This window comes from Coenobita brevimanus, chromosome 95 (genome assembly GCF_032717465.1).
Source record: "Coenobita brevimanus isolate Jiangsu-jjx chromosome 95, ASM3271746v2, whole genome shotgun sequence".
Lineage (NCBI taxonomy): Eukaryota > Metazoa > Arthropoda > Malacostraca > Decapoda > Coenobitidae > Coenobita > Coenobita brevimanus.
In genome coordinates this window covers 22030856-22047030 of record NC_137048.1, presented here as the reverse complement: position 1 = coordinate 22047030, position 16175 = coordinate 22030856, and the positions used below count along the sequence as shown (strand labels likewise).

Here is a 16175-nt window from a genome sequence, read left to right as displayed (position 1 = left end):
AGCCGCTGTGACCCACATGGCTTAGGGACCAGAGTGACAGGAGAACTCCACTCGCTCTGACAGGGCTCAATCATCTTGTGGTCCAACAGGTAGCCAAGCTCCTTCTGGATGAGAGGAACTTTCACTGGGTTCACACGGTAAGGAGGCAATTTAATTGGCTTTGCGTCTCCAACATCGACATCATGCATCAACACAGTGGTTCTTCCTGGAGTGGCACGGAACACTTGCGGGTACTCCAGCAGTAATGCCGAAAACTCCTGCCTTTCCTTGGGAGGTAGATGAGAAAGCTTAGTCTGGAGATCATTCATGATATCAGGATTCTTCCCCAAACTATCACTCAGGCTCATACTGCATGGGAGAGCTTCACTTGCAGACTCGGGTGGAACAGCTACAGTGCAGACTGGATTATTTTCGTCCCGCCTGTGATATAACTTTAGAATGTTGATGTGACATAGTTGCTTGCTCTTTCTACAATCTGGTGTGGCGATGACATAGTTGACATCACTGAGTTTCTTCTCCACGAAATAAGGGCCACTAAACTTGGCTTGAAGAGGTTGCCCATGAACTGGTAGCAGAATCAAAACCTGATCTCCTGGCTGAAAGTGGCGAAACCTGGACTTTTAATAATACCAAGTCTTCATCTTCTCCTGAGCAGCTCCTAAATTCTCTCTCGCCAGCTGTAAAGCAGTGGACAGCCGTTCTTTGAACTTCATCACATACTCCAGCAGGTTGACGTCATCTTCCTCCGACAGCCAGCATTCCTTGAGTAACTTAAGGGGTCCTCTTACTTCATGGCCAAACAGTAGTTCAAAAGGTGAGAAGCCCAGTGATTCATTTGGAGATTCTCTTGCGGCAAATACAACGAATGGAAGACCTTTATCCCAGTCTTTCTGATGTTCCAAACAGTATTTCTTGAGCATCGATTTGAGTGTTTGATGATATCTCTCCAACGCTCCTTGGGTCTGGGGATGGTAAGCTGAAGACGTGATCTGGGTGATGCCCAACTCTTTCAGAGACTGCTTGAAAACGTTTGACATGAAATTACTTCCGGTCTGACTGTACCTCCTTGGGCAGACCAAACTTTGTGAAGAACCCTAGCATTTCCTTAACCACGTTCTTTGCTGAGATGTTTCTAAGTGGAATGGCTTCAGGATAACGAGTAGCCATATCAATCATGGTCAACACATAAGAAAATCCTGAAGAAGTCTTAGGAAGAGGGCCCACAATATCCACCAACACACGGGTGAAAGGCTCCTCAAAAGGAGGAATGGGAACTAGAGGTGCAACCTTTTCGGTCTGATTACACTTCCCCACAACTTGACAGGTGTGACAAGACTTACAATACCAGGAAACATCCCTGAAGATACCTGGCCAGTAGAAGTGTTTCAAAATGCGTGCCACAGTCTTCCTCACTCCAAGGTGTCCTGCCAAACTGGAATCATGAGCCACTCTAATGATATCCTGCCTACAAACACGAGGGATGACAACTTGATGTACAACCTTCCATTCACAGTCGGCTGATGCTGTTGGGGGTCTCCACTTCCTCATAAGTACTCCTGACTTTACATAATAACAAGTAGAAGCACCAGCTGACTCTTCCTCACTGCAAGCAGAGTTAGCTAGACCTTTCAACTCAGGGTCAGCAACCTGCAACTCAACCAACTCTTGACGAGACAAATTATCAACACTATGGGGTAATGCCTCATCTGGTGATTGGTCCAAATTAGCAAGAAAAGTGTCAGCTAGGATAACATCATCATCATCATTATCCTCTAAATCACCAGTAACTTTAGACTTAGCTCTAGTGACAGCACATGCAGGGAACACATCGGGGACATCACAATCCTGGGCCGCAGCCACTGGCTCACTAGACAACTGAGGAGCTGGACACACTTGACTTCCACCAATATCATTTCCAAGTAAGAAAGTTACACCTGACATTGGGAGTGTCTCAACCAACCCAACCATAACAGAACCATTAACAAAACCAGACTCTAAATTCACTCTGCACAGAGGGACAGAGAAGTAATTATTCCCTACACCTTGTAAGATTACAGTTTCATCAGAGGAATTAACATTAGAGCCTAGAACACTGGTCAGCATAAGGGATTGGCAAGCACCTGTATCACGATATATTTTACCTGATTTCCTGTCATTACTGTCCAGAGGACTGACAAAACCATCAGACAGGAAATTAGCACATGAACTCTTGAGAGTGTCACCCACGTTACTGCTCAAAAGAGGAGCTCCATCATGAGAATTTAAGTTACCCCTCAAAGCAGGTTCAGTTAACTCAGTTAAAGAATTCTGGGAACTCTCAAGAGTGGACACTAGACCAATTGACTGAATATTTAAAGACTCCTTTTTGTTCACATCACGCTGTCTCCTGAAACATTTCTCCGTAGTATGACCAAGCTTACTACAATAAGTACATTTACTTTTCTGAAATCTAGAGGTGAAGCTGGTATTTACTTCCTGAGAAACATCATCTTTATTCTCTTTCCTGTTACCTGTACTCTGAGTAGAGGCAACGTACTTACTCTCAGCTTTCCCTTTTTCTCTAGAATATCTCTTGTGAGTGAGAACATATTCATCAGCTAAAACTGCAGCATCAGACAAATTATCTATTCTTTTCTCATCAAGATATAGGCTTACATCTTTATAAATACACCTTTTGAAGTCCTCCAGCAAAATCATCTGCTTAAATTTACCAAAATCAGAATCCACATTCTTAGAATTTAACCACTGCTCTAACAGATCTTCTTTGATTTTTGCATACTCAACATGGGATTGCTTATCTTGCTTGTAAGTTGTCCTAAATTTTACTCTATAGGCTTCAGGAACAAGCTCATAGGCCTTAAGAATCAAGCTCTTAACTACATCATAATTATCAGATTGATCCTGAGGCAAAGATGCATAAGTTACTTGAGCTTTACCGGTGAGAACAGTTTGAAGGAGTACTGGCCAATACTTTTTAGGCCAATTAAAACCTGTAGCTACCCTCTCAAACAACTGAAAATACTTTGTTAAATCAGATTCATTAAAAGGAGGGACAAGTTTAACATTTTTAGCCACATCAAAATCATCAGAGCTAGATGATCCAGTTCCACATTGTTTCATGCGATACTCATGGTCTGCCTGAATCCTAGCAAGTTCAACTTGTGCGTGAAACTCAGCCTCCTTAGCACGGGCCTCCTGCAGGGCTAGCTGTAACTTAGCTAATTCAATCTGCGTTTGCTCATTTGGAGGAGTTACATTAAAAAAGCTTTCATTAATCATGTCAACAATCTGATCTTTAGAATGATGAGAGCGAACAACAATTCCCAATTGTTGAGCAACAAGCTTAAGTTCATTCTTTGTTCTGTTTTCTACATCACACACTGTTTGCACATTTGACAAAAAATCTTTGGCTTCATCAAGTGTAGTAATAGTAGACATCATGAATAAGTAACAGTCACAAAATATCAAGCAATATCCTTATGATAATATCCTGAATATCCTGATGAGAGGTCGCCAAATTTATGTTACGGAACAGAGAAAGATAATGTACACTTTAAGTGAGAATACTAAAAATCACTACTGTCCCGTAAAGTTCCAGGTTCAAAAAGAGTTAGGTAAAATTACAAGTTAAAGTTTATTGCACAAACTAACAACAAAACATTCAGAACTCATAAGGATAATGTAATGGCAAATAAACAGGTTAAATATATGGTTAACTGCAATAGCCTCTATTAACACGAAATTAGCATAAGTAAATTTATCTAAGTCAGCCCTGATAAAATGAAAATACACCTGGTAATGCTCAGTTAATGCAATATAAATTATTACAGATACAAACTATTATCAAAAATGACTGACATAAAACCCAACATTACTCACAAAACCTCACTAGGCCCAAGAACGAACCTTATGCTACACAGTACAAGAAAAAAAAAAAAAAATGCAACAACACTTATACTCAAATTACACACAGCTGCTAGATGTTTGGAGATTTCTTGAGCACTCACAATAATAATAACTGTACAGGGGAGGACAGAGATGTGAACAAAATGAGGAGCAGATCTAAGTGGCAATGATGCAGAGACTGAGCTCATTATATAGGGGCCAGCAGAGCTTGATACAACTTGTAAGAAGGACGCGCAAATGAAGCCATGGGGACAAAGAGCTGAAAATCCTGCTCTGAACTCCAGAAATGACGACTTACTCTACTATAACGGTAGAAGGGGGGAACTGAGGCAGAACACGCTCGTGATCAAACATGCAGCATACTGAGCGTTAAAATTACACAAAGGATGATGAAATCATAGGCTATGTAACAATATATATATATATATATATATATATATATATATATGGTGGTCCTTAATTTTGAACTTGAAAACTTTGCTTCATCTGCTACAGGACTTCGTTCTTTTTTTTTCAAAAAATGGTGTAGGCAAATCTTCATGCTTGTTAGATAATTTTAACTGGTGTTGCATCTTGTTCAGAGTTACACTATTATGGCATATTGTTAAGCCACTGGATTACCTAGGTCCCCCCTGTCTGCTGATTATTAACCCCTGACTGGGACGTGGGGGGTATCATAGAAACTAACTCCCACTCATTTCTGCCTAGTTTTATAGCTTGTAATTGCTGCCAGCTATAGCCTTCTTCGCATTTGGATACACTTGCCTGTATTGCTGAACGACCTAGAGAAGAAACTGCCGTTGATCTTCGTTCCTGGTCAAGACTGGATAAAACTATTGAATCAGTGCTACCTCTTTTTCTCTCATCTCTCAGCAAAGCCATTTGTTACCTGTAGCCACTGAATGATGCGTTCTGCTTCCTCGTAATTCTCACGACTTTGCCATGTGGATGGATCGAATTCTAGGAATGAATGAGGAAGATCAAGCAGTGTGAAGATCTTCTTGGTGTTACTGGTCACAAAACTTGGAACTGTTTTCTGATTCAGTGCTGTCGCCTCAAGTTCAACTGTTGCTATTTTAGTTTAGTTGATCTTTGCTTCCTTCTTTGTTAAGAGCCATCACCATTTTCGTTTCTCTTTAGAGTCAACAGTTGGATATGGAAAGGCCAATCCAACTAATTGTTCTGACAAATACCACAAGTGAGGACCGAATGCTTTCAAGCAGACTTGTGAGATGTCCTTATCAGGATAAAGTGACAATTCCTGGAGAACCCTCCGATCGTTTGCTGGAGCTAGATCTGCTTTTGATGCCATGAACTATGATCTCAGGTATTGCTTCATGATGTACACAGCAAATTGCTTCAATCCTCGGCCTTGCTTCAGTGTGATGCTTGTCTGATGATGGAAAAGACAGACATTGATGATGTATATAACTTTAGCCATCCATCTGGTCGCAAGCAACAGTGTGCTGAAACCGTGTTCCAAGGGGCGGTACACCACCCAAGATAACAATCGACAGTTTTAGCAGTTTTCGATAATTATCTCGGGGTTGGCTTTCTTGGAACTGTTTCATACAAAATGCTATGAGCTCATCACATTGTTCGCTATCAATTACTGACATTTCCCCATTGTCATTCAAGGTCTGAAAGCGTGTTGTGTCAATAGTTTTCCATTTGGCTTTGAACTGCTTGAATATGTGAATTCGGGACCAGAGGACGGTCCAGGCCAAATGGTGAAGGCATTTGGAAGAAGCATCTCAAAAATGTGATGCCGAGAATCCAGGTGGTGGAGATCCTTGTGCAACTCTTGTTGAATTAGGGTATACGCCTCTGCCCACAATCCGGTATTGCTGGCAGTGGTGTCGAATGCCATTCCTACCACACGCTCAGATATACTGCAGTCATTCAAAGTTTTCAGTGATGACACTGGCCATGGCCTTTCCTGTCCCTGATTCCAAACTTGGTACGCTCAAAAACTTTGAAACTACGTAACCTGAGACGAGAATTGGAAGGTGTTCAGTGATATTTGCTCCTGTTACATCGGGAATTAGTTTTCCATCCCAGTCACTACAAGTGGCACAGTAGGATGGAATGATTTCTTCAGTCATTCTGCAGATTTCCTCCACCTCTTGATTAGATTTCGGCGGATATTTTGCCTTTTGATAGTATACATTGCTGGATCTTGTCCACAGGCAGAAATGGTCGCAGAATGCAGATGGACTGCAGCATGGTCTCAAGTCTTGGTCCGCTCTCAAGCGGCAGCAACTGAAGTGACAACTGTTCTTCGTGCTCGTTGGCGGTTCAGAGAAGGAGCTGCGGCCGAAAAGGAAGGACCTGCTATGACTGTAGAATCGTCACCTGTTTCGTCTTCACTAGTTGGGCTTCCCTTCAGCTGCACTATTGCCTCTCTTACTGCTTGATAACACTCCTCACGCTCTCTTCTCTCCTGCTCAGTCTGTTGTCTCTCTGTCTTCGTTCTTTCCGGTGGAGTCTGACATCAATACCCAAGGTAGAGCCTCGCCTCCTTTTTTCCCTCTGAGCCACAAGACACTCCTTATCCTCACGATTTTTGATGAGGTCGAAGGCATTCATGTGTGCAGTGTGAAAGAGATCTTTCATCTGCTCTTGGAAGTTCATTCTCTTCTTCTCCTCTCTTTCTGTATTCTGGTTCTTACTCTTCTCCAACTTTCTCAATTCTTTATAGAGAGATTCGATTTTGAGGAAACGATCCCATGGCTCAGATGCAGGAATGCAAGCTGTCTTCCATGATCCTCCTAGTTCCTCAGACATGACACATGCTGAATCCCTCAGTGTTCGTGTCTCTGTTCGCATCAGGTAGAAAAGTCACACTAACATTTCTCCACAAGATGGTAACTTACTTCCAAGTAGTCTTTCACTTGGTTGGCCAACTGACCAAATCTTGGTTTTGCTCCTGCTTTTCATCACCGACGTTGACAATTTAACTTCAGTCATGGTAAACAAGTGCTTAAAAATAATTGAAACGGCAGATCCCTGAAAAAAAATAAAAAAAAGATCAGGAATTACAAGAATGTAGCCTCAAATGAAGTAAGTCAAACACTTTTTTCAAATAACAAAAATGATTATCACAACAATAATATTGCTTATTACCCTCAAACATTGAGTCAGATACGGCACCAGTAAATATCATCCAATTTGGCTAAAATTTGGTGTCGCAAGAATTTATACCTAAACTCACAACATACACTCCCAGCAAACAAAATATTCCAGAATTAATTTGCCCCTTTAATGATAAGGACCACCCTTTACGGTATATATATATATATATATATATATATATATATATATATATATATATATATATATATATATTTTGTGTCCCCCTGTGACGGGAAGGACACAATCTGGCCGCACAATGGGGTGGTACTACTACTCTGCGGCCAGGTTGTTTTAGGAAGAATACTGCCACCGTATTCCCTGCGTGTCATAAAAGGCGACTAAAAGGGGCGGTGTGAGGGGACTAGGGAACCCCTCTGTTTTTTGTAGTTCCTAAAAAGAGACAGGCCAGAGAAAGGGATGGGGGATTGAGTTATCCCCGTACCCTGAAGATTGGGTCTATGAATGTGTATGGATGTAATACAATTGAGGCTAAAAGGGAGGAGATTGGGAGAATGTTTGTGAGAAGGAAGTTGGATGTGTTAGCTCTGGGTGAAACGAAGATGAAAGAGAAAGGTGAGTCTAAGTTTGTAAGTGTGAATGGAAGGTTGTCAGGTGTTGATTGAGGAAGGGCAAGAGAAAGTGTGGCCTTGTTAGAGAGTCCGGAAATACAGCAGTGTGTGATTGAATGGAAGGAGGTGTCATCGAGACTGATGTGGATGAAAGCGAATTTTGAACGTGAGTTGGGTGTGTTTGTGAGTGCATATGGACCTGGTAGTGAAAGGGATGAAGAAGAGAGGAAGTCTTTCTGGAATGATGTTGATGAGTGTCTGCAGAGGTTTTGGGCGAAAGTGAATGTGGTAATGATGGGAGATCTGAATGCTAGAGTGGGAAATGTAGCAGTTGAAGGTGTAGTTGGTATGCATGGTGTGTCTGGAAGAAATGAAAATGGGGAACGAATGATAGGGATGTGCGTTGAGCTAGAGATGGTGATTGGAAATACCTTGTTTGAGAAGAAAGATATTTATAGGTATATATGGGTGAGACAGGAGGGTGGAAGTGTTGTTGATAGTGCATTGATGGACTCTGTGGTTGTGTCCAGGAATGTAATAGGAAGAGTGTTGGATGTGAGAGTTTTGAGAGGGGAAGGTGGAGGTATGTCTGACCACTACCTGGTTTAAGGAAAGTTAAGAGTAAGAGATGGGTGAGAGCTAGGAAAGTTAGGTGTGGCAGGGAGGTTTTGACATTGAGTGAGTTGGATAAAAGAGAGAAAATGATAAAGTATCAGGAGAAATTGAAAGATGAGTGAAACGCAGTGGTAGATCAGGAAAATGGCAGTGTGGAGGAGGAACGGCAGTTCTTTAAGAGTGCTGTGGTGCATGCGGAAGAGGTGTGCGGTGTGAGACGAGTGGGTGGTGATGTAAGAAATGGAAGCGAATGGTGGTGCGAGGAAATAAGTATGGCTGTGGCTGAGAAGAGACGTGCATACGAAAAGTGGCTTCAGAGGAAGGATTAAGTGTCATATGAGAGATATAAGGAAAAGAGGAAAAGTGCGAGACGGGCTGTGCATGATGCTAAAGTGGCAGCAGATGCAAGGTAGGGTAGGCAGTTGACTGAAAATTTTCAACAGAATAAGAAAATGTTTTGGCAGGAGGTGAAAAGTGTGCGAAAGGGAGAGTCTGGGAAGGAAAAGCGAGTAAAAGCAGAGGATGGAAGGGTGTTAACTGAGATGGATACAGTAAAGAAGAGATGGGCGGAGTATTTTGAAAGATTGTTAAATGTAGAGGAGGAAAGGGAGGCTGAGACTGTGGCGGATGGAAGGATGCAAGGAATAGATGTGTTGGGAGAGTTGAAAGATTCTTTAATCACGAAGGAGGAAGTGAAGGAGGCAGTAAAGTAGATGAAAACTGGCAGAGCTGCAGGTATGGATGGGTGTGCTGTGGAATGCCTGAAAGGTGGTGGAGCGACTATTGTTAACTGGTTAGTAAGATTGTTGAATGTGTGCTTTGTTAAAGGTATGATGCCAGTTGACTGGGCAAGTGCTTGTGTGGTCCCATTTTATAAAGGTAAGGATGATAAGTATGAATGTACTAACTTTAGGGGTATAAGTCTGTTGAGTGTTGTAGGTAGGGAGCATGGCTGAATGTTAATTAAGAGACTTAGAAAGGGTACAGAGAGAGTAATTGGTGATGAGCAGTGTGGCTTTAGGAGAGGGAGGAGATGCGTGGATCAGGTGTTTTGCTGTGATACAGGTGTGTGAAAAGTATTTAGCGAAAGGTAGGGATGTGTTTTGAGCGTTCATGGATTTAGAGAAAGCCTATGATAGAATTAATAAGGAGGCTTTGTGGTCTGTTTTACGATTGTATGGACTTAATGGTAGGTTACTAAAAGGAGTGAAAAGTTTATATGCAAGTAGTAGAGCGTGTGTAAGAGTGGGTAATACTGTGAGTGACTGGTTTCCCTGAGAGTGGGTCTGTGGCAAGGATGTGTGTTGTTGCCTTGGTTGTTTAATATTTATATGGACGGTGTTGTAAGGGAGATGAATGCAAGAGTGTTAAGTGGAGGTCTGAGTCTGTTGAATGATGATGGCAGAGAGTGGAATCTGAAGCAGTTGCTGTTTGCAGATGATATTGCACTGGTGGCTGATTCAGAGAAGAGACTGAGACAGTTGATAGAGGAGTTTGGAAGGGTGTGTGAAAGAAGGAAATTGAAAGTAAATAAGAATAAGAGTAAAGCGATGAAGTGTACGAGGATGGTAGATGGTAGGAGGATGAATATAGTTTTAAATGGTGAGTTGCTTGAGGAGGTAGAGTGTTTTAAGAATTTAGGGTCACATGTTGCTGTGGATGGAAGAATAGATGCAGAAGTGAAGTTTAAAATGAATGAGTAGGAAAGGTGCTGGGAGGAATGAAAAAAGTGATTAGATGTCGCTCGCTTAGAATGGATGTAGAGAAGGCTGTATGAGGGTGTTGTGGTACTGACTGCAGTATATGGGGCTAAAACATGGAATAGGGTGTAGCAGAGAGGAAAAGTTTGAATGTAATGGAGATGAAGTGTCTGATGAGTATGTGTGGAGTGACGCGTATGGATTGAGCGAGATATGATGAAGTGCGATGGAGAACTAGAGTTGTTCGGGAGATGGCTGATCGAGTTGAGCAGAGGGTGTTGCAATGGTTTGGGCATATGGAGAGAATGGGTAATAAGTGATTGGTGAAAAAGAGAACTAAGTCTGATGTGAGAGGTGTAAGGCTGAGAGGAAGACCAAAGACCACAAATAGAATGGATGGACAGTGTAATAAAAGAGGTACAAGGTAGGGTAGTGGATGTTGGAGTGGCCCTGGTGAGAGAGGATAGTGTTTGGAAACTCCCTGTACTGTTGTTTGCAGATGATACTGTGTTGTTGAGTGAAGACGAAGGGGAGCTGCAAGGCTTGATGGATGAGTTTGAGAGAGTGTGTAAGAAACGGAACCTAAAGGTGAATGTAGGGAAGAGTAAAGTGATGGTCTTTGAGAGAGGTGAAGTTAGTGAATGTACAGCGAGGTTGGATGGTGAGGAATTGGAAAATGTGAGTACGTTTAAGTACTTGGGTAGTGTGATGAGTAAGGATGGAGGTTTGGAGGGTGAAGTGCTTTAAAGGGTACAGCAGGGAAGAAAGGTTGCTGGTTCTTTGAAAGCAGTGATAAGAAACAGGGAAGTGAGCATGGAAGTGAAAAAGTTACTACATGACAGCATTGTGATACCAACTCTAACGTACGGAAGTGAAGCTTGGACATTGTTGGAAGGACACAAGTCAAGAGTGAGAGCAGTGGAAATTAGTTATTTAAGAGGAGCCTGTGGAGTCACGTGGAGAGACAGACTGACGAATGAGGATATAAAGGAGCGTTGTGGTGTTGATATGGATGTGATAGGAAGCGTTATGAGGAACACACTAAGGTGGTTTGGCCATGTGGAGAGGATGGAGGGTGAAAGACTGACGAAGAGAATGTATGTGAGTGAGGTGGAGGGGGGAAGAGGGAGGGGGAGGCCGAGGATGAGATGGAGGGATGGGGTGGAGAGGTATATGAGAGAGGGGGGTGTGAGTTGGGAGCAGGGCAGTGAAATGGCGGGGGACAGGGCAACTTGGAGGCGATTTGTTTGTGGCCACCCCAAACGGGATTGAGGCGTCTGGCAATAGATAGATAGATAGATAGACAGTGTGAAGAGAGTGTTGGATGCGAGAGGGATGTCTGTTGAGCATGGAAGAGTGGCTGTGCATGAGAGAAATGAAAGGAGAGAAATTGTGAATGAATAAATGATGACGCAGCCCTGAGGGGATATTCTCTTGCATTTGTCTGATCAGCTGATCAGGTCAGATGCGGGTAATAGGATGGATCTATTATGATGTGGCAGGGGTAATCCAGCTCAGCTAGCGGGCCCTGCTGCGGATGTCACTGATTGCACTACCTTCAGTATATATATATATATATATATATATATATATATATATATATATATATATATATATATATATATATATATATTGCATTAATTCAGTTCTCGTGCGCCATTTTTTGTTCGTCTGCATTGTCCATTATTTTTTTTTTTGTCAGTCATTCACTGTCCACATCACACCATTTTATTATCTCCTACCATCAAAGTAATGAACACTTTTCCCAATTCTAGTAATATCTGTTGTTTGATTTCGTTTGACCATCTACGTGAACATTTTTCTACCCTATGGATCAAATCATTTTGCTTTTCCACAACTGATTAGGATATCATTAACTATCTTCTCCAAAACTAGAATACTCGTAAGGCAGAGTACTGTAGTCCTCACGGGTGTAAGACTGATCCAAAACTAAGGCAGAGAACAGTTTGATTATCTGAGTTTCATTGAAACAGTTTTGACTGGTCTTGTACAAGACCCACCAGCATTAAAACACCCAAATTTATATCATCATACCATTCCTGAATGAAACAGTTCTAGCTTGTAGTCATTAGGGACGCAGGGTACTTGTGTCGAAAAGGTGACGTGTGAAAGTGCTTGAAACGTAGAATGGTTACTGAGCCCAAGGGAACGGACTTCTTAGTCAATATCCGTAGTCGGCAATATAACGAACAATGTATTCCTCAAAAACCTCAGTTGCCAGCGTCATACTGAAGATTTCATGCTCATACAACAATGTCTCACACTCGGACAGTTTAATAATACAGTTTCATACATCTTCAAGTCTCTGTGTGGTTTTCTGATCTTTATATTCCAAAGACTTTCTCTGAAGACTCCATATGGTGCTTCGTTTTCATGACACTGTTTTCTGTCACAGTACCAAATTTTTCTACATTTAATAGGGCATCACATTCTGACTCATCTTTTATATCATCAGCCATGAATTTCATTTTTCTACATCCACAATTCGGATTTAGTAGTCGAAGTTCTTGTTCACTGCAATCAGTACAGCATCGGCTGTGGAGGTAATATTTGAAATATTTCGTTTTTATCATCCTTCACCATCTTCACTCACTCCAATTTCCCCCATTCTTTGACCTCTCACAACCTCGTCTACATTAAACAACCATGAGCAAATCACACACCCATTATCTATGTAATTTCAACACTGAGACTGAGCCATTCTTTCAGACGTTCTTTCATCTTGCACTTCGTCAATTTCCTTATATGTAAGCACAAAAACCTTGGAAATTCTCCTCCACCTCAGCAAAGAGGAAAAGACTTGATTCTTTGAAAACTGGACTCCTCAGGGCTAATGATCAGGCAGTAAAAGACACCTGCTGACAGACCATCAGAGCCACCTTATAAGTAAATAATACTATCAACTGTATGCAGCTTATTTTGAGAATTACCCAGACCACTGAATGATGGAATCACTTGACGCCTGATAATGCACGTGCAATTTGAAAAGTTATGCAAAAGACATCTGTTGTCAGACCATCAACGCCACCTTATATGTAAATAAGACCAACAGTATGCAGCTATCTTGAGGATTATCCAGATTATTGAATGCAGGAGTCACTTGACTCTTTGTAATGCACATGCAGTTTGAAAAGTTATATCTACTATAGTCCTTTCACCGCAAGAAGTCCTTTCAGGGTGGGGCCCACCTGGTGAATCACCTCTAGCAATGCCGCCAAATCAACCGTAGTACATGCCTCTCTCTCTCTTATTTCCCATCTATGTGCTATTTGAAATTGTTTTTTATATTCTGTATATAGTAAAGGAAGCTATATAGTACATTGAGTGTCACTTTTTAGAATTATAACAACGATTTGAATGAATTCTATGACACGTGGCAGCACTTTCTTCCCATGTTGCCACGCCGAGGTCGGCGATGGACCCGGGGTCACTCCCTGTCTAGCCACCACCCAGGATGGAAGCTCCCACAACTCCCACCCGCTCCCGCTCGAGAGTGCTGCATAGCAGGGAAAAGGAGTTGTTATACAACGTTAACAAGTATTTCTCAGAAGAAAAGGCTTGTAATGGATTTATAATCCCGCCTTCAAAAGCATCTGCTCGCACTGCGAAAACCACCAACGTTTCCGAGAAAACAGTTCAACGAATTTGCTTGAAACGGACACTGACGTCACCAGAACGGCCTTGTTTTTATCACCACGGAAGAGGAAATGTGCTGCACCTGTTACGAGTCTTGACGATTTTGATAAATGTGCAATAAGAAGAATAGTCTTGGGATTTTATGAAAGGCATGAAATCCCAACTCTGCAAAGAATTCAAGAAGACCTTAAGGCAAAAATATCCTTCAGTGGCGGCATAACCTCCCCTTACAAGATTCTGCAGGAGATTGGCTCAAATATGCCAAGGTTAATGGCCGCAAATTCCTTATGGAGAGGAATGATGTTGTGGCTGCTCGCACAAAGTTTTTGCGAGAAATAAAGCAAGTAAGACAGTCCTCCCATAATATCGTGTATCTGGACGAGACTTGGGTGAACCAAAATTACACGGTTGGAAAATGTTGGACAGACACCACATCACCACAAGCCACTGGAGTACGACAGCCAACAGGAAAAGGAAGTCGTCTGATCATTCTTCATGCTGGAACGAAAAATGGCTTTGTAGACAACGCCGAGTTAGTGTTCCAAGCCAAAAACGACGGGGATTATCATAACCAGATGAACTCAACACTTTTTGAGGAATGGTTCAGGAATCAGTTGCTTCCAAACATTTCACCAAACTCGGTAATCGTGATGGATAACGCTTCCTATCATTCTGTCAAGCTTGAAAAAATTCCTACTTCATCATGGAGAAAATCGGACTTGTGGGACTGGCTGATAAAGAAGGGAGTGCAGCCCCAAGATAACTTATCTAAAGCAGAGCTGCATGAGCTTGCCAAGAAATTGGATATCACCACAACCTACGTAATCGACAAGATTGCGGAAGAAGCAGGGCATTGGGTTTTGAGATTACCACCATACCACTGTCAATATAACCTGATTGAGCTCATTTGGGCTCAGGTGAAGACTCATATAGCCAAGAAGAACACCTTTAAAATGGCTAACCTTAAAGTTCTTGTCAAAGAGGCTCTGAGTCTTATCACACCACAAAGTTGGATGGAAGTAGTGCGACATGCCAAACAAGTACAAGATGAAGATGCACAACAAGACATAGCAGCTGAACATTTCGTAGTCATTCGTCGTCAATATAACAGAAAGTTCTGATGACGAAGATGATTATGATTAAAGATCAGAGAGAGGATTAGGCCCACAGGGGAAACCTCTTAAAAATAAAACGCGCCTAAACTTTTACCTCATAGGTGGTGTGGAAAAAAAGTTGAAAATAAATAATAAATATATACAATATATATATATATATATATATATATATATATACTGTATATATATATATATATATATATATATATATATACAGAGAGAGAGAGAGAGAGAGAGAGAGAGAGAGAGAGAGAGGGAGAGAGAAACAGGTGGGATGGGGGTAGGTAGGGAGACAGAGTGATAATCCGATAATTGGTGGTCAAATTGGCACCGTCGCACTCGTGGAAATTCCAACTTCTGCCACACCCTGAACGGACTTCTTGCTGCGAAAGTAGTATCATCTCTAGTATGTACAAACACTCAAAAAAGTATCATTACACCTTCTGCGCTATACAAACTGACACCATGAATGAAACGTTTGATAACAGACTTCCTCCAATCCTGCCGAGACAGCTGGATTGTTCAGCCTGGAACTCATCGGACCCCCCCTGTAATGATACTTTTTTGAATGTGTGTACAGTTGCGGACATATCAAACAGAAACACCCAGTCCACCAGCGAGGTGGTGTATGCTCTTCTCATCTGGTAACATTGATGGGTAGGGAACTTCACAAGGTCTCGTTCGGTCGCCATTGCGAACCTAACGCTGTGATCATTGTTGCTCTGCGCAGTTGCTGGTGGAATATAAACAATGTCCAGCCTGACATTTTACTGAAAATAACGTTTTGTGAATATGGTAATAAAATAATTTCACACCATACATTTTCGTGTATTTTCACATGTGACTTTCGACAAACATCACGAACCATACAACATTTACCAGCGGGCAGAGTATAAGCCATTTTAACTTTATCTGCATTCCCGTATCTATCACAATAATCACAAAATTACCCTGACCCCCCTCCTCCCTGACCGCGAAACTGAAACTGCTAGACCTCTTTAGTAGACGCAATTTCGTAAGAGGTGGCGCCACAGGAGGAGGCAGGGTGGGGCGCCTGGGAGACAGGAGGATGGATATGGGTGAGGAGGGGGCAATAGTGGTCTGGCTGGTGGGAGGGGGGGGGGGCTTTATAGGAGACGAGTGATGGGGTAGGGGAGAGTGGACTGAGGCAGGAAGCTAGGATGGAATGGATAAATAATACACTGGTGACATGGTGGCAAATAACTATAGTTTAACGCTGATTATGGAATTTGATAGTCAGGCTATTTAACGTTACGCAGACATTGGCACGTTAAGCAGGCTACCGGCATCTTTTGTTATATTGTCAATAGGACGAACTACTCCCCACGGATGGCACATCACAATAACCCTGTTTTATCAGTGTATTTTGACGGTTGTCATCACATGGTGGTATGTGAAACGTTCCTAGAATGTTTGATTTCACACCTGTTGCCATTGCGATTGGGAGCTACTCTTGT

At 42.1% G+C, this 16175-nt stretch overlaps 1 protein-coding gene across 1 annotated transcript; it reads left to right on the top strand.

The window, feature by feature from the left end:
• Window positions 1–13869: 13869 nt before the first annotated feature.
• Window positions 13870–14703, top strand: LOC145413255 (uncharacterized). The gene has a single exon (XM_080282984.1). It carries the CDS (start codon window positions 13870–13872, stop codon window positions 14701–14703), a length of 834 nt encoding a protein of 277 aa, XP_080139110.1.
• Window positions 14704–16175: the final 1472 nt, after the last annotated feature.

Coding starts and splice junctions, on each gene's coding strand:
- LOC145413255 (XM_080282984.1), top strand. CDS start 13,870: ATGGAGAGGAATGATGTTGTGGCTGCTCGCACAAAGTTTTTGCGAGAA.